Below are 25,007 nucleotides of genomic sequence, written 5' to 3'. Positions count from 1 at the left end.
AAGGATCAGATCACAAGGGCTCTGATCCATAGTGAGGAAGAGAGGGAATTTTGTGAGAGGGCAAAACATTGTGATCGTGATCACAGGCCTTTCTGTGATCAGACAGAAAGGCCTGTCTCATCTATGCACAAACAGATTTAGGTATATCTCTGATAGTATTGGCCTATGGTCTTGTGTGAACCCAGAGCATGAAAGAAGTTAAAACTCCAGGATACATCACTAAATACAGCATCCCTTTTGGATGGCTAAACTTATCTTTCTGTAAAAAGTGAACAAACTTATGTTTGTGCTCAAAATTTTCATTTGTTTTCATTATTAAACATTGTTTATGTCTAAAATGTTTAATTATCATTATTGATTGATTATTATGTAATTATTGATATTTAAATTCAGTTATTATTAAGGAAAATAAGCTGGATTGACCAGAATCAAGGCTGGCAGTATGAGTTATACTTCAACTTTGTTCCCAGGGCAGTGCCAGCTAAGCACTCTGTGAATTTTTCGTCCATTTCCTGGTTCTGCGTTTCACTGAACAGGTTTTTCCAATCACCAACTTCACCTACAACACACACACAAAAAAAATAGGAGACTTAGACACCTGTTAGAATATTTCACCTTGATTTTACCATTTCTCCGTGCAGAGTTTCACTTTGAAATGTGAAATGGACACATGAAAAAAAATTACACAGTCTTAAAAAACTAGTATAATTTTTCTTGTAAAGTTAGCAAGATCCACTTGGGCATCCCCGTTGGTGTGGTGTGCTGTGGTAGGTGATGTACTTTTTCAGTGTCACTAAGGGGACCCTTGACCTCAGCGACCTTCCATCCCCACCCTTCTTCCAACACCTGGGACCAAAATACCACTTTTTTAGAATCACTTTTTTCTCTCTAAAGTCTTTTAATACTTTAAATACCCACTGAGAAGATAAATTAATATTTTTTATAGCAGCTTTTGGTTAAGTCTCCAAGTGCTGAAAATTTTGCAAAAAATTATTATTTTGCCTGAGATTGAGATATATTTTTCTTATGTGATTTTAAAAGTAAAGAAGTTACTCTTTTCCTTAGACTCTTGATGATTTGGGTTGAAGTTGTTAAGCTCCTTGTTGCATAGCCAATGAAATGTATATTTATAAAGCAGTTTTAATGATGTGAGGAAATGCTTACATATATGAAGGGAATAAAAAAACAAAACTCTTTACAAATGTCATCAACTATATGAAACATCACAGAATAAGGCTGGAAGAAATGTGTCAAAAAGTCAAACCTGCCTCTGGTGGGAAAAATGTGGATAATTTTTAGTACTTTTTCATATCTTTCTGTACTTTCTGAATTTTCTACATGGAATAGTGTAATATTTTAAAATCACTACTGTTAGAATTTTTTCTATTCTGAAGAGTATTTGATTAACAATATACAAAGAAAGGTTTTATTTTTCCCCTCTTCTTAAAGCTAATAAAATAAGGCATAAAAATCAGAGTTAAAGTCAGAAGGCACACCAAAGCCAGATTTATATACAATGTGTATTCACAGTGGATTTTTTTAAATGAGTCTTCATTTGACGAAGTATAGTAGAATCAAGTAGACCTACATTTGTATCCCGTTTCACTAATTAGCTTTGTGCGTGCATGGTAAGTTGCTTCAATCGTATCTGATTCTGTGCAACCCTATTGACTGTAGCCCACCAGGCTCCTCTGTCCATGAGATTCTCCAGGCAAGAATACTGGAGTGGGTTGCCATGCCCTCTTCCAGGGGATCTTCCTGACCTGGGGATCGAATCTGAATCTCTTAGTCTCCTGCATTGGCAGCTGGGTTCTTCACCACTAGTGCACCTAGGGAACCCAGTTAGCTTTGTGACAAAGGATCAGTTAATATCTCTGAGTCTTGGTGCCCATATTATAAAATTAAGGATTTAATATATTTTTGCTATAAAATTTAAGCCCAGCAAAGGGCCTAACACATGATTCATGCCTAATAAGTGATAGTTGTTATATGTGCTGCCTCTAAATCACATTATACTTTAATTATATATGCAATAAAAAAGAAAACTGACAATCCTTGGGCTATATTATCATAAATTTGCATAAGAAATTAGAATACTTTAATGAAATTTAGTAAAATCATCAGTGCCAGAGACAACTGGTTGCCTATCCAACACTCATTTTCTCCTTCTCCTTTATTAATAAAACTTTGATTTTAATTGAGTAATAACACACCCACCTTTAAAAAAAAATTACATTTTCCAGCCAACAGCACCGGGAGAAGTGACCAATGATATGTAAGCCACTGAATGAGGCTTCCCACAAAGTTCTGTAGAGGGGGCTCACTCAGCAAATGCACGTGATTCTCTTGCCACTCCATTTTTATTTTAATAAAATAACCCTTTAACTTTATTGTAATTCAGGAGCTCTAGCTGAACAGAGAAGCCTGGAGTGTTGCGATTCATGGGGTCGCAAAGAGTCAGACACGACTGAGCGACTGAACTGAACTGAGCTGCTCTCCTTTTATCAGCAGGTGGCAAGAGAAAGGTGGGAGGAGCTTAGTACTCTAAAAGATAGCGTGGAGTTACCAGTTCCAGCTCTGATCTATGTCAGACTTCTTGTTGAGGAAGAGACAAAGAAAATCCTGTCTTCTTCAGTATAAAGTTGTTTGAATTGCCTGTTATGTGCAGACTGATGGATGGCTCAGAAATCAAGGCAGCTTTACCTTTGCGGAACAGGAACGGGCCCACAGCACCGTGTGTTTCCTGGGATTTTGCTCGCATGGCATGGAAGGTACTTTGTGCCGAAATAGTTTGAATCTGCTCCCCAGATGGAGAGAATCCGAAGAACTCAGCAATTCGTTTTATTCCAGTGGCCAGATTCTGAAAACAAAATTTTAGAGGATAGACTTCTTTCTATGGGAATTGTGCCCCAAGCAAAGACAGGCTTCTTAGAATGTATTTTAAGCCTAATTCTCTAATTCAGCTGTCCCTTTCTATCTCTTCAAACTTACTTTGATACTTCAGTATCAATATCTGAAATTTCCCTTTACGATACTCTGTACTGATTTTACTTTGTAGTTTCAATTTATGACTTATTGAACTATTCAGGGTATAGAGTGACAGTAAGCATTCATTAGTAGGGTAGAATTTTATCTAAGATGACATTCATTTTGTTAAAAAGCACCAGTATAAACCAGCTGAGGAAATTAATACATTTGTATGTGCTCGTTCAAATTCTCTTTTTTCTACATCCTGTTTGTAGCTAATATTTAATTCTATCAAGAAAGGCTCATTTTTAGAATCATAAAAGCTAGAATGAGTCTTGGAATATATCATTTAATACCTTTGTATCATCAACCTTCTCAACAGTATCATTGACCAATGGAGATTTAGAAATCTTCCAGAACAGTTTCTTAAACTGTATTCTACAAAACATTAATATATTTCAAGGTGCTGATAGATGTTTCATCGGGGGAAGGAGGGTTAAGGGTCGCAGTCAAATAAATGTGGAAGCTTTGGATTAGTAAAGGTAAGGTTTTGTTTGTTTGTTTGTAGAATCTGTCAATCTTTAATATGCTAGCGTGCAATCTGAATTTCCCAAAGGAGCAGGCTATCTACTACAGCAGTCCCCAAGTCAAACTGAACAGGCAACCTCCTACCAACTGCAAGAAAGAATGATTAACATTTGGGACAACACTAACATCCATGAATCACAAGTTTTTTTAGGAACATTCTAGACGAGAAGGGGAAAAGACTACATTAATATGTTCTTTCATGTTGTATATATACATACCATAAACAGAAGGGATGAATTCAGTTACACTTTTTTGTTTTATAAGAATGTCAGGAGAAACTAGTGTTAAAGACTCAATTCAGTTAGAGAGCATTTGAGTCTCTTCTCCTTTAACATGCTTTCTTCCCTGGAGCTCCGGGACTCTGGTTTCCCTCCTATGTCATTAGCTACTCCTTAGTCGCCTTTGCTGATTCCTCCCTTTTTATTCAAACTTTTCATGTTGGAGGGCTGCAAGCCTCAGTTCTTGGTCAACTTCTCTGTCCATGTGCTTACATATTAGATATGTAATCTCATGAGTTTAAATGTCGTTTGTGGGCCAGATTCACATCGGTAGCTCAGAACTCTTTCTGCATTTGAGACTTCAATACCCAACTGCCTACTTGGCCTCTCCATTTGGATGACTGATAAACATCTTAGCCTTCTGATGTTTAAAACCAGATCCCTGGTCTTCCCCACAATCCTGCTTCTCCTACTCCCATGGTGACAGCTCAATCCTCCCAGTTGGTTGGACCAATAATACTGGGGTCTCATTCGACTTCTGTTTTGTTCTCACTACTCTTTCCCTCATCCAGTCCAGCAGCAAATCCTGTTGGCTTTTCCATCAACATAAGTTCAGAATTCAACCACCTCTCTTCCCCTCCATGGCCCTTTCAGGTCTGAGCCACCATTCTTCCTTCTATTGCCTAGACTAGAGCAATAACCTCCTCATGGGTTTCCCTGGGTTCTCTTTCCTTCTCTCTAAAATATTCTCACACACCAGACAGAATGATCCTGTTAAAAACACGTCAGTTCCTACCACTCTTCTGCTCGAAATCCTACAGTGACTTCCCATTTCACTCGGAGTGAAAGGCAAAGTATTTTGGTGATCTGCCCCTCCATCTCTCCCACTCTAGTCCACCCCCTTACGCCTGTCCTCATCGGTTAGTCCCTTCTGGTCCGTCCCTACAGCCAACCGCATCTGCTCCTTTCCATAATCCTTCCAGGAGCACGCCTACCTCAGGGCCTTTGCTCCAGTCTGCTCTGCCTGGAAAGCTCTCACTCTGGTTCCCTACTTGGCTCACCCCCTCATCTGCCTCCGATCTTGGTTCATGTCACATGCCTTCCATGAGGTTTCCACTGTCCATCCTATTTCATGCTGAGATTTGTCCAGTGTCCCAACACCCCCACCCTTGGGGATTTCTAGTTTTCCTTAATCAGCTGTGCTGTTTCTTCATTCTCACATATTATATACATTTAAAATTTTTATTGTATTTATTGTTTATCATTCTGTCTCCCCACTTTCTCCAGCTAGAATATAACCTTCTTCCATATAGTGAACTTTAGTCTTTTCACTGATAAATTACAAAGGCCTAAAACAATGCTGAACTCACTAAATATTTGTGAAGAAGCAGTTTTTAAAAATAACATTATATGGAAAAATTAATTCAAAGCTAAAAGCATGTTCAGTTAAACCTCAATAGAGACCTATTGTTTTTGCCATTCCTAATTTGGACTCTCTATCAAAGAGGGGAAAAAAGCAGTCACTGTTAGTAGTAAGTTCCTAAGAATTATTTTATTTCTATTAAATAAACAATCTAAACACATATGCATTGTTTGTTTTTTGCCCCTAGCACTGTACCACATATATGGAATATTTTTAAAAATTGAGTATAATATTTGTTCATGCAGACATTATGAATAAATGTTCTATGTTGTCATTTATAGTAAATCTTGCTATAGAATACCAATAATCATAATCTCACCTCTCTCAGGTCTTCATATAATATGAACATAACATTTTCATCATCAAGATGTTTGTTCCAATTAATTGCAAAATCAAAATAGCTTCCCCAGGAAACTAAAAATACAGGGAAAAAAATAACTTCTTAAGAAATTTTAAATAATTGAGGTTAAAATGATAGACTGAGGATAAAATGGTTAATGTGTGCCCTAAAATATAAACTATATGTATGTGTGTATGATCAAACAAGACTATAAGATTACAAATCCCTGCTCCAAAAGAACTGACATAAATCAGTCCTGATGTCAGATTTTCTCATTTTCTTATTTTTAGGAACAGTAGCACAACTAAGCCAGTTGTAAAAATGGTTTCACAAGAACTACAAATTTTCATGAACATTTAGGTGAATGAAGTAATTCAGAAATAGTGAATGATACGTGAAAACCAACAGATATAATGTCAGAAAGAAATGATGGACATGTTATCTAGACTAGCATTGTCCAATAGAAATGTCATGCAAGCCACATCTATAACTTTAAGTTTTCTAGTAGCCATGTTAAAAAAGTAAAAAGAAGCAGGTGAAATTAATTTGAATAGTTTAATTTATTTAACCCACAGATCCCAAAATGTTATCATTTAAGCATGTAATCAGCTTAAATAATTATTAGTGAAACATTGCCCAATTCTAAGGCTACAAAAGCTTGTGGGTATTTTACACTTATAAAGAACATCAATTTGATGTTTTTTTGCCAAAAATACTTGATGTGTATTTAGACTTCATGAAACTTACAGTTGAAAAAACAGATTCACACACTCATACCAAACTTACTTAAAAGTTTCCAGCAACTGAATTGACTGTCTTAAAATGTAAATTTAAATTAAAATAAAATTTAAAATTTAGCTCTTCACTTGCACTAGTCACATTTCAAATGCTCAATTTCTACATGTGGCTAGGGGCTACCATATTGGACAATGCAGATCTAGACAGCTGTGTGCCTTTGAGAAACTCCCTAAACCTCCTTGTACCTTAGTTTCCTCGAATGGGGTTGTTGTGAATTTTAAGTGAATTAACACATGTCAAATGCTTAAAACAGTGCCTGATTAATAATACCCACTCAAATATTGGCCAATATTAACATTATTAGTAATAATAATATTGTCATAATTATTATCATGATTTGAGCCAGGCAGTTTCTACATGTTTTGTTGTACAAAATACTGTAAATTTCCTGCCCCAAATATAGTACACTCCCTTCTTTGTTGTAAACCAAACCCTGATTAGTTGGGTCTGAGCTAGTCAGAGGGTTCTGTTTCTCACTTTCTGCCTCCCTTTGGACTCTGGTCACATGAAGTAGTCCTAGCCAGCAATCAGGAGTCTGCTGCAAGGCTTCTAGAACAATTATTCCTGTCACGGTGACCCTTCTTCATGATCTGAAGGTGATGCTCAGAGGGACAGTGGACAACTTGAGAGAATGTTGCAAAAAGCACGACAGAGGGGCCCAGGGAACCTCAGAGCTGCTGACCCAACATTACTGGTCTACTGGGTCAGTTGCTATCTCCAGATTTCTTAGTTAAGTGAAGAAAATAAAACCTGATCTGTTTATGCCACTGTGGTGGGGTTTTCTGCTTTTCTAAATGTTTTATTGATATGTATACATTTCATCTTTCATTGCTTTTTAAAGCAATCCAGTATGATAGGTACAATTTTATACCCATTTTATTGATGGAGAATTAGAAACCCAGAGGAGCTAAGTAACCATTTTAAGGCTGCACAATAAGTTATGTGTTATTGACATCTTTTAATGTTAGTTTGACCCCAGAGCTATTGCAACCAAACAAAATACAATACTGTGTTACCTCTCATAGGTCAGGTATTCTTATTTTCTCTTTACAACTAAGGAAATCAAAGTTTAGAGTGTTTCTCTGCCTCTATTTTCTTCTTTGTAACATGGTGATAGTAATAGTATTATCCTCATTTGGTTATTATGAAAATTAAAATACTGTGTGTTAGGAGCAGCACGCCAGCATGCCTGGCATGTGGTAAGTGCTCAATAAATGGTAGCTAGTTTACTCTATCTAGTGTTAATTACTAACACATAATAATAAGTGATGAAGCCCAAGCCAGGCCTTCTCATTCTACATTCAGCTGCCTCTCTCTGTAAGTTGACCTTAACAAGTTTACAAGGCAGAAAATCCATCCAAGTTATTAATATCAGTGCCACTTCTTATCATTGTTAATCAAACGATTAGACTAAAAGGATCAGCAACAAAGATTCCCTAAACTAGACTGTCCCAATGATGATGAGTTTCTCCACCACTGAATGTTCTCTTGTGTTGTATCAATGGAGTATAATGTTTTAGATTTGCCTTAACTGCCTCCATCTGGTCTTAGTGAGTAGTTAATAAACAAGCCAAATCTTTCCTATCCGTGCTTTATAAGCACCTTCTGTACACTTTCTTTTTCTCTCCTACACCCCAATCCCAAGACTTAATCTTTGCTAAGGACTCAGTACTGTACCCAGTGTCTATTCATACGGGATAGTGTTGCATTCGGAGAAGGCAATGGCACCCCACTTCAGTACTCTTGCCTCGAAAATCCCATGGACGGAGGAGCCTGGAAGGCTGCAGTCCATGGGGTCGCTGAGGGTCGGACACAACTGAGCGACTTCACTTTCACTTTTCACTTTCATGCATTGGAGAAGGAAATGGCAACCCACTCCAGTGTTCTTGCCTGGAGAATCCCAGGGACGGGGGAGCCTGGTGGGCTGCCGTCTAGGGGTCGCACAGAGTCGGACACGACTGAAGCGACTTAGCAGCAGTGTTGCATTGCTGTGCTGATCCCCTTTAAATGTGGTCCTTTTAGAGGGACTTGGTAGCAACTCCCTAGTGGCTCAGACAATAAAACATCTGTCTGCAATGCAGGAGATCTGGGTTTGATCCCTGGGTTGGGAAGATCCCCTGGAGAAGGAAATGGCAGCCCACTCCAGTATTCTTGCCTGGAAAATCCCATGGACAGAGGAGCCTGGTAGGCTACCATCCATGGGGTTGCAGAGAGTCGGACACAGCTGAGCGACTTCACTTCACTAAGGTCACCTGGCATTAATTCTTCCTTGCACTATACTGTAAGCACTCAATAGAGCCACTCACTACTAAAAAGAGACATTTATTCACCTCTGGCCACTATACCCATGGAAGTAGAGTTGCTGCCACATACAAGTAACTGAGACTGTTGGTAAGTGATTTAAATTTTTTACAGTTAATACTGCCTTATTCATAGTTGGTATGGTCTTAAATGAGATATGTGTATATAATACCTAGTTTGGTAGCCGGAGCATTTGTAGGCACTTATGAAATTATGGTTATCAGTAACCAGAGGTAAAACCTTCAACATGACCTAACAAAATCTTACTTGCTTTCTGGTAAACAAGTATCGTAGGTGTGGCAGCTCATTGTCATGGTTTTCTTCTTTTTTGGCTTTTATCATTGTGCTATACAGAGACTTGTGGGAAGTGAATCTGAAATGCTTTTTGTACATGTCTATTTCAGGCCTTTTTGTCCCATGTCTGTTCTATGGCTATTTAACATTCACCCTCAACATACTGAATTGTCCAAATTATTTTTTAAAAAAGTAATGTACTGTTTGATGCCCAGAAAGCTTTATTTAAAAGTAACATTGTGGTTCCTGGATCTGCCTTAATTTATTTTTTCTTTCTTTTTTAAAGTTATTAATTTTTTAAATTGAAGTATAGTCGATTTACAATGTTGTGTTAGTTTCTGGTGTGCAGTATAGTAATTCAGTTGTATATGTAGTCTTTTTCATATTCTTTTTTGTTGTAGGTTGTTGCAATATATTGACTGTAGTTCCCTGTTCTATACAGTAGGTCCTTGTGGTTTCTTTCTTTATCCTAAAACACATTTGAATTTTTGTATTTCTGTGATCATCTGTTGAAGTCAGAAGGATTCTTTTACCGACAGCCATACCTTGTCCTTTCATGAACTGTCTGAAGAAGTCATCCCAAGACCCATAGCTTGGGATATCAGGAACATCATTGTGGAAATGGAAAAAAGATACTGCTGTGTCTTTAGGGTTTCGAAATAGCACCAATATCTGGAGAGAGAAAATTACGTTATCTAGGTTTAGGCGTTGAACTTTGGAAAACTGAAAGTGTGAGCATTGTGTCCTATTGTATACTCCCTGATTTTGTTGAGGTAGAAAGAAAGAAAGAAGTTGAGGAACAGGAGCTGGCAGATAAGGAAGCCTGGGAAAAAGGGGGAAAGAAAGAAGAAAAAGAAGATTGATATTGTAACATTGAATTTTTGCTAACAAACTGAGACAGTAAAATGTCATATGTAGACCATGTAAAAAGGAATGAAGAGCAGGCTCACAAGAGCTGAAAAGTTAAACCACCCCAAAAGTAAAAATAACAATAATGTTAAGGACAACAAAAATAATGTTTAGAGTTTCATGGGAGAAGATCAAAGAAGGGCAGGTTGGAGGTGTGATGGGTGATATGAGGGAACAGAACCTCTGAATTTCAGTGTTATGTCCGCCTTCTCTGATGAGGCACAAATTCATTTTTCTGAATGAAAAGTGTGAAATAAATGTTGTAAAGAGCAAACTGAAACCCAAGAAAACCCCCTAAATTGAAGAACACTTGGCCACCCCAAGTGGGTTTGGGCCCTCTGGCCAGATTTCCCTTTAAAGAACTGAGAATGTTGTGGAATACATTATTACTGAGCACTGTTAGTGACCTTGGCAGAATTGGAGACAGCATACAAGAGGTTCGGAGAACCGGAAACAGGCAGGTAGCATTTCCCTTTTGGAAAGAGGAAAGTGTGCCGCTTGCAAAGTACAAAATGACCTCCATTTTGGAGATGTTTTTGGAATTGACTAAATAGATGACTTGTGGCCACAGAAAAGAGCAAGTAATAACCACCAGTGGGCAACACAGGTTCTCTAAGAAAAAGTCATTTCTAATGGCAGTTTTTTCTTGGACAGAGTTCTTAAATTAGTAGATTTGTTGCTTATGACTTCCTCTGCAAATGGAAGAAGGCATGCCGGCAGCAGAAACATTTAAGCACATAAAACTGATGCAAAGGAGGCTGAAAAAGTAACGTAAAACTGCCCAGAGATTTTTAATAAAACTGTCCTGACTAGACCATCATCAACATTTTAATGAGGATTTCAGGTTAAGATATAGAAGCTCTATTTATCAAATTTGTAGATGGCTTGAAAGTGAGAGGGAGTCTGGATTCCAGAACACCTCCTCAATCTAAAGACGTGAACTGACAGTAGTAGGGTACCACTGAATAGAGATGAATGTGCTAGTCTATGTCTTTGTTGAGATCTAAAACTCTGCCCCTAATCCAAATACAGCAGATTCTTCTCACTTGAGGGTCTTATATTTGGGGCTCTGATTACCACTCAGGAACCTCTTTGGCTCATAGCAATTTATAATTTTGCAAAGACATAAGTTAGCATGGTGAAGGCCAGCAGGCTGGAGTGTATGGATAAAACCTCAGTATCAACTTCTTACCTTAACTGTCGTTCATCTTTTGCCCTGCCTTCTTGTGAAAGTAAAGCTTTGTTCAAAAGGCTGCTTCTCCAAATCCAAATGCTTTATACATTACTTTAGCTCTGTGTCTTATGGAATAATCAAGGGGGAAAAAAGAATCACTGAGGTTTGTGATTCTACTGAACTGCATTAAACTGGGAAAATTATGGATTAAAGCGGTATTTCCAACTTGGGAGATTCTCAGTATGAAGAAACACTGTTTTACAGAGCCATCCACACCTGGCAGAGGGGACAGAGCAGTCCCTTGTAATGGGAGATGTGATTAGTCCAGACAGCCACTTGGTGGAATTCAAATACCTAACGGGGGTTAGGGGCTTCCCCGGTGGCTCGGTCGGTAAAGGATCCGTCTGCAATACAGAAGACCTGGGTTTGATGCCTGGATTGGGAAGATCCCCTGCAGAAGGAAATAGCAACCCACTCCAATATTCCTGCCTGGAAAATCCCATGGACAGTGGAGCCTGGTGGGCTACTTTATGCATATGTTTTATATCCCGGCTGAAAATACGTTTCATTTGAATGCAACTATAGCCAATATAGCTGAAGAAAAAACAACGAAGGAAACACCAAACTGCACACTTTCTTCATTAAAATTCTGTGACGAGTAGCAAACTCATCCTGTACCTCAGCAAGCCCATATCTACACAGGAAGAACTTCACATTGAAATACGTAGAGGGGGACTCACCTTGGCTCTGTTCCGGAAGATGGATCCAGGTAATTGGTCATAATGGAGATGAGTTGCCAAAATCCTTGGTGATGGAAACTGTTTCATTCTCTTGAAAATATAAACAATAAGGTTAAATCTTATGTGGTGTGTGTGTGTGTGTGTGTGTGTGTGTGTGTGTTGTGTGTGTGTTGTGTGTGTGTTGTGTATGTGGTATGTGTGTGTTGTGTGGTGTGTGTGTGTGGTGTGTATGTGGTATGGGTGTGTGTTGTGTGTTGTGTATGTGTTGTGTATGTGGTGTGTGTGGGTGTTGTGTGGTGTGTGGTGTGTGTGTGTTGTGTATGTGGTGTGTGTGTGTGTTGTGTTGTGTGTGTGTGTTGTGTATGTGGTGTGTGTGTGTTGTGTGGTGTGTGTGTGTGGTGTGTGTGTGTTGTGTATGTGGTGTGGGTGTGTGGTGTGTGTGTGTTGTGTGTGTGTGTTGTGTATGTGGTGTGTGTGTGTGTTCTGTTGTGTGTGTGTTGTGTGTGTGTGTTGTGTATGTGGTGTGTGTGTGTTGTGTGGGGTGTGTGTGTTGTGTGTGTGTTGTGTGTTGTGTGTGTGTGTTGTGTATGTGGTGTGTGTGGGTGTTGTGTGGTGTGTGTGTGTGTGTGTGTGTGTGTGTGTGGTGAATCACTCCTCGGTTTAGTACCTGAAGAGCAGTCTCAGTCTCTACTACTATTCCTCTTCCACATCCTTCTCTAGATTTTCTTTATTTCTGTTTTCTTGGTGGGGGATGAGGAATGGAGAATCACAAGGAAATACGCGATTGAAAACTTCCTTTCGAACTTCCTTCTTCTGTCCTGCTTTCCATTGCCCAATCTTTTTTTTTTTTTTGGTCTTTGTTTTTTTTTTTTAGAAAAATTTACCTTTTCCCACAGCCATCCCCAAATCATTTTCTTCAAGACAGCTCAAAATCTGCAATCCACTCTTTCACTTAATGTGGATCTTTTCTACATTCAAAGTCATTAACAGAAATGTTCAAGTCTTTCTATAGCTCCTCCAAATTCATTTTCAACATCTAGATCTTTTTTTTCTTAAACCAGCAAAACTCTATGCAGTCAAATATCCTAACAGAACCTGAAAGTGCAGAATCACTTAAATATCTGAGAAATATCTTATGAGAGAAATTCTTGTCAATATAAGGACTCTATGATTGATTCTTTTTGTCTTTGTAATCTACTTCTACTGATAATTTACAAAATGAAGCTCTGTTTAATCGGATAGGGTTAAGGCTTTTATCTCAAAATCAGACCTTTAGTGTATGCTCTGTGGTGGGCTAATGCTTTCAGTGTTTTTTTCCATGCTGCTCATCATTTCAAGCAATGAAATTATATTTAGACGTTGATAGCCAATGGTTCTGTGAAAAATTAACTAGAGACCCCAACTCAATCAAGGGAGCAAAAACTGACTTAAAATTTTTTAAAATCAATGATATGGGCCCAAGTGATGATTAGTAGTCATTGTTCTTGATTCCAGTTTTGGAAGTACTTTTACATTCATTCACAATAATCCTCTCAGGTAGATATTGTAACCCCCTTTTTAAGGATTAACAAGAGACTTTGAGGTTTTAAGTCCTTTGTGCAAAATCACACAGATGGCAATTTTCAGATTAAGTGATAGAATGCCATTCCCACCAAAGTGCATGGCCAAAAATCTCTTTAAGACATGTGAGAAATGGTAAAGTTCCTTAAAAGGGTTAGAAAAATATCCAGCGGGAAAATGGAGGTTAATTGTAACAAAACTAGGTAAATGTATAATTATATGTTCACGAAAATGTATGATATAGCCAACTGTAAGCAGTGTAAAGTCGAAATACAGATACATCTCAAGAAAAAAAAGTTTATATTTTAGAAAAATTTTCTGTATAAAGTGAATAACCATTAAATGAAGCTTATCCTCTCACACATTTCCATTTTAAAATAAAAGGCACATTGCATAGAAAACGATCTTTGTATATGAAATATGAAAGTGAAAGTCACTCAGTCGTGTCCAACTCTTCCATGGACTACAGTCCATGGAGTTCTCCAGGCCAGAATACTCGAGTGGGTAACCTTTCCCTTCTCCAGGGGATCTTCCCAACCCAGGGATCGAACCCACGTCTCCTACATTGCAGGAGATTCTTTACCAGCTGAGCCACAAGGGACAATTATAATGCAAAAAGTGCTTTTAAAAATACTCTAAGAGAAAAATAAACATTTCTGATAAATTATAGACATCAAAAGACTTCAAAACCCAAATCCCTGAACACCTCATTTACAATATATTTTTCTGTTACTTCGGCCCAGTCCATGGAAATAAGTTTCCTTCCAACTGGGATCCAACTTTTAAGTTTGTATTTGTCATCCTGGCAAGTGTCTCCATCTCTTTCCAGAAATTTTCTGAACGCCCTAAGTGACTTTATTTTTAGGAACTGTGTTCTGTCTGCCTGTTGGGAGTTTCGTTGGTGAGCACTTCTGGTAAGTTTTGCTGGGAATGTGGTTTCCAGTTGGATACAGTCTTCCCTTCCCACCATGTGTTTCTGGTGTGTCTAAGTGTGGAGGGGGGCTGGATGGTCCTCCTCTCTCCTGTTCTGTCCAAGCACCAAAATCTTGAGGCAGATCCTTCCTCCCCCTTTTTCTTGTCCTTCCTGGCAGGGAGAACAACATCCTGTCTCACATCCAGGCCCTAGTTAGTTGCATTGATAAGGTGAGTAATAACATGCGATAGATAATATTAATAACAGGTAGGATTACCTGTTACTACCTTCACACCAACACTAATGATTTAATCGTTTACAAGTAATAGTAATAAGGTGATTCTGTAGTAAAATGAGAGAATTCCTGGAAAGTGCTGGGATTATATGATAAGCACACAATGAATTATTTAGTGTTGTATTTTCTGAACTCAAAACTAAAAATCCCCCAATTTAACTTTCTAGAATAATTTGCTCTAAGTTTCAAGGCTCTTTTGTACCAACCTGATATTTTTCTGGGTCCCCACATTCAAGAACTGGGAATTCTGGGTATTCATACTTTTGTTTAGAATCAGCAAACATTAATTCATTAACGATGTGGAGAATCCAGTTAGAACCTATAAGAAAAATCAGAGAATCGAAGCTCATTAAGGAGTCTTGATATAATAAAAGCATGTTACTTAAACATACATATCATAAAAATTAAAATCTACAATGAGAGAATTCCCTGGCCGTCCAGTCATTAGGACTCTGTGCTTCTACTCCTGGGGGCCCAGGTTTGATCGCTGGTCTGGGAACCAAGATCCTGCAAACTATGTTACAGCCTTAAAAAAAGAAAAAAAAGAAAAGAAAACCTACAACAATTCCCTGATGTGTACAACTGTTTCTTCTACATTCAGAATAACCTGGGCTGTGGAAAGAAGCAGAGTTTTATGGAAAAGAGCATTTACTTACTCTGGTATAAAAATCAGATTATCTTGTTTCTTAAATTTCTCCTTTAACAAGAGGCAATGCTTTTTTAAAAAAATCTAGAATATCTTCTTTACAGAACAATGTTATACTATAGAAATGGTTGTTTATTGTGTATCATGTATTTTACCTTAATGAATATTTTCTACAGAAATGTGTGATTTTGATTTTTATAAAAATACAGCATCAATTAAAAAAGAGAATATGAAATGGAGTTGGCTTTAACAAACAGAGATGGAATAACAGTTAAAAATGATCAAAAGTAGGACTTTCCTGTGGTCTAGTGGTTGAGACTCCGTGCTTCCACTGTGGGGGTGCAGGTATGATCCCTGGTCAGGGAACTAAGATCCTACATGCCACCCGGTGTGGCCAAAAAGAAAAAAAAAATCAAAAGTAGATTGTATAAAATAGAATAATTCAGTTTCTTAACATTTTATCCTCCACTGATGAAGGACCACTATAAAGCTGGCTTGAGAAACAGGAGGATTGGTCTTTGATCCTGAAAAATAACCTAGTACATGGAAGGCACAGATGTTTATAGACAAGCCCATCCTTGTCTTCAGCCAAAAGTCAAGATGAACATCTTGGCTACCCTGAGTATTCCATGGAAAGTGGGCCCTGTTTCTGTTTGCTAGCCCCACCATACAGCTCCTTCTGCACTCATCATCCATCCTGTTCTTTTCACACAGACCTCCTCCCTCAGACACTGCGTCACGCATACTCAGTAGTTTCAGTCGTGTCTGACTCTTTGTGACCCCATGGATTGCAGCCCGCCAGGCTCCTCTGTCCGTGGGATTCTCCAAGGTGAGAATACCGGAGTGGGTTGCCAGGCCCTCCTCCAGGGGATCTTTGCAACCTAGGGACTGAACCTGGGTCTCCTGCATCACAGGCGGATTCTTTACCACTGGGCCCCCGGGGAAACCCTCAGACACTGGGGTTTCTAAATCTACCAGTCCTAGTTACTGATTTCACAGGCTCTGTTCTGATTCACCACAGCTACCCACCTTTCCAGTTTCTGGCTTCATGTCGAGATGAGATGGCCTGCCCTCCTCCCACCTTCTCCTTGCACCTTCCCCATCTACTCACTCTGAAAAAGTGCCCTTGTAGAAAAGTTTTGTTAGTTACCACACTTTGGATAAGATGCTAGAACTATGTCATCGCTTCTGGCTTCAAAGGTGTCCAGGGCTTTGAAAGTCTCTGAGGTACACATGGTGACTGGGTAAGGAATCCCCTGATAGGTGAAAAGCAAGTGAGACAGTACAGTTTCTTTTGATTTTTCCAAAGCTTCATCAATGTAGTCAATAAATTTGGCTTTAGCAGTCATTCTGGCTCCCTGCTGAAGAACTTGCTCTGTGGTTGTCCGGGGCAGTGGCGGCTTTTAATGGGGGTTTTCAGGAGGTGGAATAAAGGGCTCCTCCCATTCACATGAGAAAGAAATATTTAATTCTCACCCACCTCCACCCCTGGCTTTTGCATACCCACCTCTGACAAAAGGCACGCTGCAGGTGCAAAACAGGCTGAGGATCGGGGAATATTACCCAATGAGTGGATTATATTACCATTATAGGCAACCCTCCCAAGGAAAGAGTAGATTTCCTTAATAGACAATAATAGATATTGAATGTCTAACACATAATTATTTAATTCAATCAGGTATAAAATTTTAATATTAGCAAAACAATTTATGGAGGAAACCTCTCTCCTTGGTTGATAGTTTTACACATACATGTCCATGGTGCGAAGTGAAGTGAAAGTGAAAGTTTCTCAGTCGTGTCCGACTCTCCGTGGAATTCTCCAGGCCAGAATACTGGCGTGAGTAGCCTTTCCCTTCTCCAGGGGATCTTCCCAATTCCGGGATCGAAGCCAGGTCTCCCACATTGCAGGAGGATTCTTTACCAGCTGAACCACAAGGGAAGCCCAAAAATACTGGAGTGGGGAGCCTATCCCTTCTCCAGTGGATCTTCCCGACCCAGGAATCCAACCAGGGTCTTCTGCATTGCAAGTGGATTCTTTACCAACTGAGCTGTCAGGGAAGCCCCCATGGTGTGATGCAGAGTGTAAAATTTTTCCCTTTTTCCCATCTAGGTTCTTTGCCTGGTCTAATAATTAAATTGATGTAAGACCGATCAACAGGAGAAAAAAACGAACAGAATTACGTACTTAATGGGTGTTCCATTATAATACGCAGATTCAAAAGGCCATCAGGTAATTGAAGTTTAAATAACATCCTGTTTATTAACAGGGATTTAGGAAAGGAATAGGGGTTTGAGGATACAAAGGGGAGGAAAGCCACTCACAGGAAGGCAGAGGAGATGTTTGGAAAACTAGGGTTGCCTGTTCTGCAGATGAGTTTTTTGGATACAAATATATCCCTGGTAACAGGTATCTTCCTGGTACAGCCCTTCTTTCCAATGTAAATTTAGATAATTAAAGGGGGAGGTAAAGAGCTTTTCCCTAATTGGCTGGGTTTTTTAATTGCCTTTAGTTCAAAATTATCCTCATGCCAATGTGGCATATTATAAGATGGCAAAACCTGGTCTCCTTCAGTGACAAGGAAGTGATGGAATTGCCCAGTGATTTAGTGGGGAGGAAAGAGGCACCCAACTCGAATCTACCATTTCCCGCCTCAGTAGACTTAGAAGACTACAGACCTGAGTTTGAATCTCAGTTCTACCACTTGTGTTTGTTTATTTTGTTTCATTGAAGTACTGTTGATTTACAGTGTTGTATTAGTTTCAAGTATACAGTAAAGTGATTCAGTTCTTTTTTTCAGATTCTTGTCCATCCTAAGTTATTACAAGATACTGAATATAGTTCTCTGTGCTATACAGGGTGCTTGTTTATTTTGTGTATAGTAGTGTGTATATATTAATCCCAAACTCTTAATTTATCCCTCTCTCCTCCCCCTTTCCCTTTGGTAACCATAAGCTTTTTAAAAAAAATTATATATTTATTTAGCTGTGCTGGTCTTAGCTGTGGCATGTGAGATCTAGTTTCCCCCTGGATTGGGAATGCCAAGTCGTAGCCACTGGACCACCAGGGAAGCCCCCCTAAGTTTGTTTTTCTATATCTGTGAAATTCTTTCTGTTTTGTAAATAAGTTCATTCATTTACAAATAAGCTGTAAATAAGTATCATTTTCTTAGATTCCACATACAAGTGATATCATATGATATTTGTCTTTGATTTGCTTCACTTACTATGATAATCCCTGGGGCCATCAGTGTTGCTGCAGACAGCAATATCTCATTCTTTTATGGCTGAGTCGCATTCCATTAAATATACGTCACATCTTCATCCATTCACCTGTCAGTAGGCAGTTTGCTTCCACATCTTGGCTATTGTAAGTAGTCCTACTATGAACTTTGGGGTGCAATTATCTTTTCCAGTTAGAGTTTTCCTTCTTCCCAGGCATATGCCCAGGAGTGAGGCTGCTGGATCGTATGCAAGCTCTGTTCCTAAGGAAACTCTGCCCTGTTCTCTGTAGTTGCTGTGCCCGCTGTCCCCACAGTGTAGGAGGCTTTTCTCTTCTCCACATCCTCTCCAGCATTTGTATTTGTACACCTTTTGATGATGATCAGTTGGGTTATTTTGAACTCATAATATACCTTCAGAGGTATATATAAAATAGGGATAATACTAGCCGAACTATTTGATAACAGATGTGTATGATTCCTAGAAGGGAGATGCTTTGTCAAGGGAAGCATACAATATAATGGTGTCTCCTGTCCTCTGAGTTCATGTCCTGCTGGTTCAAGGTCCCTGAAGTGAAACGCACACTCTCTGTGACATAGTTTTTCCCCAGCAACACTCTCTTCTTTTTTCTTTGATTGAACTGGACTATTATCCCCGCTTCCTTTGCAGCTTGGTGTGGCCCTGGGGCTCGTGGGATCTGAGTGGAAGTAGTGTGTGCAAACTTTCGTTCAGGACTTGGACACAGAAAGTTGATTGTTCTCTAATTTCTCTCTCTGCCCTTTCCTACACCTGGAGGACAGACATGATGCTGGCAAGCCAGACTTGCTAGTTCACACAAAAACAGCCCTCCAGGAGATGGTAGGCCAACGAGATACAGGAACTCAACATGCGGTGGATCACCATCCCATCACCCACCCTCAGTTCAGTTCAGTGCAGTTCAGTCGCTCAGTCGTGTCCGACTCTTTGCGACCCCATGAATCGCAGCACACCAGGCCTCCCTGTCCATCACCAACTCCCGGAGTTCACTCAGACTCACGTCCATCGAGTCGGTGATGCCATCCAGCCATCTCATCCTCTGTCGTCCCCTTCTCCTCCTGCCCCCAACCCCTCCCAGCATCAGAGTCTTTTCCAATGAGTCAACTCTTCGCTTGAGGTGGCCACCCTACATGGAACCAATTTCCTGAACTGTGTGTGGAAGAATACAATTGCCTATCTTGTGGCAACCACTGGATTTTTGCAGTCTCTTTGTCTCAGCAGTTTAGCATACATCTTGTCTAGTATACTTTCTGGGTCAAAATGTAATCTCAGTGGCTTCTTAAGTCGACTTTCTGTAAACATCTAGTGAACTTTTTTCTTCTTTCTCCCATTCTCTTCTCCAAATCTTTCTCCTTACTCTTCCTCCATTTTTTTTCCTGTAGCCTTATGAACGTAGTTTTTTAAAATCCAAACTTGCCTTTCTCTAAACTCATGCTAACACTGAAGAAGTTAACCCCTAGCTGTGCATCATTACCTAGCTGCTACAGTCATTCATATCAATATATAACTTAAAATAATACCCAACATTATTGATCACCTGTATGTAGCAGACATCCTGCCAAGCTGGTAACATTACATGGATGATTTCATGTAGCTTCACTAAATAGCTCTATGAAATCAGTGTTACTGTTGTTACCATTGTGGGTTAATTGGAGTTTTACAGGAGGGAAGTAGAGTCAGACATTTGAGGAGCTGGGACAGGAATGTAGGCAGTGCAGCTGAATCCCCTGGCAGACAGATGGTTACAGCAAGATCTCTGTTAGAGGCCCCAGTGTAATTGTCTGTACTAATGCATTTCCGGTGTTGCTTTACCTTCTATGAGAAACAAGGCCCGGGGACTTTTCACTGAAAAAAAAAAAACTTACCTCCTAAAGAGACGGATTTTTATGACCACAAGGGAAATAAATTCCCTGGATTCTAGAACATTATATTCAATAACAGCATTTGGGGATAAACACAGTATTAAATGTATCCATTGACTGTGAGGTGCATTCCAATTTCAGAAATGTGGAAAGCATGTCCATCATAGAGTTGAGGAAGTGATACCGGTCAACAGAAAGTGTCTCAGTGAGGCAGGGGGTGGATGAGGGAGAGGAAGTTTTAATCTCCATTTTACCGAAGGGAAAGAACTGACCTAAGAGGTTTCAGAGTTAAGAATGAGTAGCTAGGTTTCATTATATTTGTGATTATTTTTTTTAAGTTAGTAAAATTAAAATATTTGGGTCTTGCTATTTTTCTATATCTTTTAACATTTTTTGTTTGATTGATGTATTCATCTTTATGCTTCTTTTTGAATGTGCCGGGCCTTTGTTGTGCTCAGGCTCTGTCTGGTTGCGGAGAGCGGGGCTGCCCGCTAGTTGCAGCGCACAGGCTTCTCACTGCGGTGGCTTCTCTTGCTGTGCAGCACGGGCTCTAGGCACGTGGGCTCACTAGTTGTGGCTCCCAGGCCCTGGAGCATGGGCTCAGTAGTTGTGGCGAACAGGCTTCACTGCCCCATGGCATGTGGGGTCCTCCCGGACTAGGATCCTCTCGGACTAGGGATTGAACCCATGTCCCCTGCACTGACAGGTGGATTTCTATCCACTGCACCACCAGGGCGGAGAAGGCAATGGCACCCCACTCCAGTACCCTTGCCTGGAAAATCCCACGGACGGAGGAGCCTGGTGGGCTGCAGTCCATGGCGTCGCAAAGAGTCAGACACGACTGAGCGACTTCACTTTCACCTTTCACTTTCTTGCACTGGAGAAGGAAGTGGCAACCCACTCCAGTATTCTTGCCTGGAGAATCCCAGGGATGATGGAGCCTGGTGGGCTGCTGTCTATGAGGTCGCACAGAGTCGGACACGACTGAAACGACTTAGCAGCAGCAGCACCACCACCAGGGAAGTCCTACCCCTTGAAGGTCTTATTACCGTACGTAATAATAGGACGTTATTCAGTGTAGGTGGGAAGGTTGTGTATTTCAGAATCTCCCTCCCAAAAAAGAAAAGGTATAAGACTGGACTCCCTGCCAAGTGGCTTAGTGGGATTATCTCTTATATTGTAAAGAGTCTTTGTTTCCCTAGGGAAGGTAGAATTTAAGACATTAATTCAAACAGTGACATTAAAAAAAAAGTGACTGGATCCTGTTCTGATACGAATGCCTGTGATTAGGAAGATTTAGGGGCTGTCTAGAATTGGTAATGTGAGGTCTGATTTTTGTTAGTCTCCCTAAGCTCAGGGCAACCTGTCAACCTTCATGCATTATTGCAGAATAATCGGGATTAGATGATGCATTTGCAGGTGGACCTCTGGTTCTGCAAAATCCCAGCTTCCTGTTCAGCTCCTGGATCCACCCAGGCCTGAGGCAAGTGGTGCTGGACCTCTCACATAGTACTGATTGTTGCCTTTGCTGAATCTGGGAGGTTTATATGAAGCTCCTTCCCTTCAGTTTAAAGAGACTGGTCCCTCTTACCTTCTTTTCCATTAATTTTTTCTCTCAGGCTATGAACTTACCCACACACATACGCACAAAGACACTCCCACCCACCCAGAGTACAGGTGACTTTTTAAAAAGTCTAAGGCGATTGAAGTCAAGACTGATGAGCAAAGCAGGAATTAGATAGCAGAGGGCTCCTGTGTGTTGATTGACCCAAGGCTGTTTTTTAGAGGCAGGTAAACTGGCCCTTCCTGTGCCATCTTCCTTGGGGTGCCCCTTCAGATTATGTTGTGTTTCCTCCCCCACCCCCACCCTCTTCTTTAGCAAGAGATGTTCTACTTCCAGGGCAGTTTAAGATTAAAATTGACCTTGGAATCCAATATGTAGGGAGAGGGAGTAACCTCTGTATTTGGAGAGTTTACTAAAAACTGGCTCCCCTTATCAGAAGTTGACCATCAGGAAGTCAGGATGGAGTCCATGAGTTAGTGGATGCTGGAAATATTCAGGATCCAGGATGGTGTATCTGGTAACACTTTGGTCTCCTAGGCTGAGGGTGATGGGAGAGCCACTCCCTCCAGAGCACAGCAGCTGGCAGAACAGAGATTCTGCCCCCACTGCCCCTGCTTCAGTGACAGTGCCCCCTGCCAGAGGCCACAGCTCCCCACTGCTCTGTGTCCTGGCGCATCTGAAGGGAAGGCTGGGCCATCACCAACATCCTGGCCCTTCTGTCCAGTAGGTGCCCTTTGGCAACCAGCAGCAGTGGATTATCTAGACTAATCTCTGCTGCCTCATGTCAGGTAGTTGAAAGGATTCAACTTGAGGATTCCACCAGATTGACTAGCTGGTCTTCCTCTGAGGTGTCCGTGGGAGAATGGACAGCAAACTTCCTAGGTCCATGTTTGTTTTTAATTGAGGTATTTGTTTATTAAGTACATAACTGAAGGGTTTATTTTAATTGAAGTATTTGTTTTTAATTGAAGTGTTTATAAGCCCGTTTCTTTTTATTTAGTTGTATTAGTGTCAGGTGTGCAGCAAAGTGATTCAGTTATACATACATATATATCTATATATTTTTTCAGATTCTTTTCCTTCATAGGTTATTACAAAATATTGACTATAGTTCCCCGTGTTAAAACGTTAGGTCCCTGGTGGTAATGAATTTTATATATAGTAATGTGTATATGTCGGGCTTCCCTGGTGGTTCAGATGGTGAAGAAACAGTCTGAAATGTGGGAGACCTGGGTTTGATCCCTGGGTTGGGAAGATCCCCTGGAGGAGGACATGGCAACCCACTCCAGGATTCTTGCCTGGAGAATCCCCATGGACAGAGTAGCCTGGCGTGCTACAGTCCATGGGGTCACAAAGAGTTGGCCCTTCTCCAGGGGATCTTGCTGACCCAGGGATCGAACCTGTGTCTCCTGTAGCTCCTGCACTGCAGGCAGATTCTTTGAGGCTGAGCCACCAGGGTAGTAAGAGCACTGCTGCCGCTGCTGCTGCACTGCTGCCGCTGCTGCTGCACTGCTGCTGCTGCTGCTAAGTCGCTTCAGTCGTGCGCAGTAAGCGGTAATTACGGTCTGGGGGCGGGGCCAACGCCAGGGAGGGGCGGGCTCTGCCACACTTTGCGCATGCGCAGCCCCTGGAGTCCGCACCTCAGGTAAGGTGCTTGTGCAGGCCTCTTGCTAGACTTTTGGCTGTAGCTCTCCTCGCCCGACAGGGTCTCTCCAGAGCGAGGAGGAGGGCTGAGGTTTGTAGGGACCACGGCAGAGTTCTGGTATCATAAAGAGGACATTCGGTGACTGTATTCGTCTGCACGAGGGGCGGACCCGAGTGTTTCCGGGTCGCTCGGTGACCTTGGCCCGGCGACCGGGCAGTGCTCCTTGCGCTGAGCGTGCGTGTGGGCGCCTGGCCGGGCCGGAGTGTGCTGGGAGAGCCGGCGGGTCGGGAAGAACCCGGGAGCTGGGGAGATGGCAGGAGCCCAGGCACCGGGGCTGCGGGGGCTGCGAGGGGCTGCGGATCCCTGGTAGCCAACCTGAGACCACGCCTGGGGGCCTTGTTGGTTGCTTGGCTCTTGACACTGGAGACCTAGAAAAATTGCCTTTGTTCATTGAACACAGGGTCGGAGCTGGGAAGCCTTGTTGTTTAGAGTGGAAGGAAAGACCTTGCTGTTTGAAATGTTGCCTGGAGATGCTGAGCAGTGTCCATTGCCAGCTATGGTGCACAGCTGAGGGATTTTTGGAGGCAACATGCTTGTCTTAAGCTTGTGCATCCCGAGTCAGCGTCTCAGCCCAGTGTGAAGTTAACCTCATGACACATAGCCCTGCTTTTTTCCCAGCGCACCTGAGGATTGCTTTATTATTTATTTATTTTTGGCTTTGCCCTGCTTGCCAGATCTCAGTTACAGGGATTAAACCCCTGCCACAGCAGTGAAAGTTCGGAATCCTAACCACTAGACCACCAGGGAACTCACAGGACTGATTTAAATGTCACCTGAATTCCACCATTATCCAAAAATCTTGTCTAATCTTATTCCATCTCCACCAGTCGTGGAATGGTATGCCTTTGGTGTTCATTAAATTGGTTTTATCAGTTGTTATAAACACCTTTTCTGAAGCTGAGGGACTTGGAATGTGAAATGTACATATATGTTTTGAAGAAAGGTAAATGCTTTACAGTGTTATTTGAACTTTACTCTTTTCCTTGTTTTTTAAAAATTTATTTATGGACTTTACTTTTTTGAACCTTTATCCTTGCTTTCCTAACAAAACAGAATTCTGATTGAATTCTTTACTCTCTGGATTTGCCTGCAAGGCTGGCTTTGTGGTTTTTTTTTTCAGCACTTGAACATTAAAAAATAACCCCAAGATAGCTCCTGTGCTGGTTATGGCTTATTTCCTGGCAGTAAATGTACAGCCTGTGCTTAGTCATGTCCAACTCTGAAATCGCATGGACTGCAGGGTACCCCCCTGCCCCAGGCTCCTGTCCATGGGGATTCTCCAGGCAAGAATACTGGAGTGGGTTGCCATGCTCTCTCTCCTCCAGGGGATCTTCCCAACCCAAGGATCAAACCCAGGTCTCCCACATTGGAGGCAGATTCTTTACAGTCTGAGCCACCAGGGAAGCCCAAGAATACTGGAGTGGGTAGTCTGGTCCATCTCTAGTTGATCTTCCC

The 25,007-nt window shown here is 41.0% G+C and overlaps 2 protein-coding genes across 5 annotated transcripts in view; one reads left to right on the top strand and one right to left on the bottom strand.

Annotated features, from left to right (window-relative positions):
• Window positions 1-428: 428 nt before the first annotated feature.
• Window positions 429-16,515, bottom strand: SULT6B1 (sulfotransferase family 6B member 1). Its single transcript, XM_068967101.1, has 7 exons — window positions 16,317-16,515; window positions 14,727-14,839; window positions 11,753-11,842; window positions 9,475-9,601; window positions 5,516-5,610; window positions 2,704-2,860; window positions 429-559 (listed from the first exon to the last, which is right to left on the bottom strand). The coding sequence occupies exons 1-7, from the start codon at window positions 16,513-16,515 to the stop codon at window positions 429-431; spliced, it is 912 nt and encodes a 303-aa protein (XP_068823202.1).
• The window catches only part of CEBPZOS (CEBPZ opposite strand), a 15,680-nt gene continuing 4,885 nt past the window's right edge, over window positions 14,213-25,007 (top strand). Inside the window, exons 1-3 of one of the 4 annotated variants that reach the window (XM_068969942.1) lie at window positions 14,213-14,455; window positions 16,906-17,003; window positions 17,277-17,396. Coding sequence is in view for 1 of the 4 variants with exons in the window: in XM_068969933.1 (XP_068826034.1) it covers window positions 23,464-23,492 (29 nt within the window). In the remaining 3 variants the exon portion in view is untranslated. The other 3 variants (XM_068969950.1, XM_068969933.1, XM_068969923.1) reach the window with 3 other exon arrangements.

Source organism: Capricornis sumatraensis, chromosome 1, assembly GCF_032405125.1.
Source record: "Capricornis sumatraensis isolate serow.1 chromosome 1, serow.2, whole genome shotgun sequence".
Taxonomy (NCBI): Eukaryota; Metazoa; Chordata; class Mammalia; order Artiodactyla; family Bovidae; genus Capricornis; species Capricornis sumatraensis.
This window is presented reverse-complemented; position numbering and strand designations above follow the sequence as displayed.

Bases quoted from the DNA above. Each gene is read 5' to 3' on its own strand.
- SULT6B1 (XM_068967101.1), bottom strand. From the start codon at position 16,515: ATGACTGCTAAAGCCAAATTTATTGACTACATTGATGAAGCTTTGGAA. The intron at 14,840-16,316 runs GTAACTAACAAA...TTTTTCTTATAG, and splicing joins AGCATCTTATCCAAAGTGTG to GTTCTAACTGGATTCTCCAC. The intron at 11,843-14,726 runs GTTGGTACAAAA...TATATTTTCAAG, and splicing joins GGGACCCAGAAAAATATCAG to AGAATGAAACAGTTTCCATC.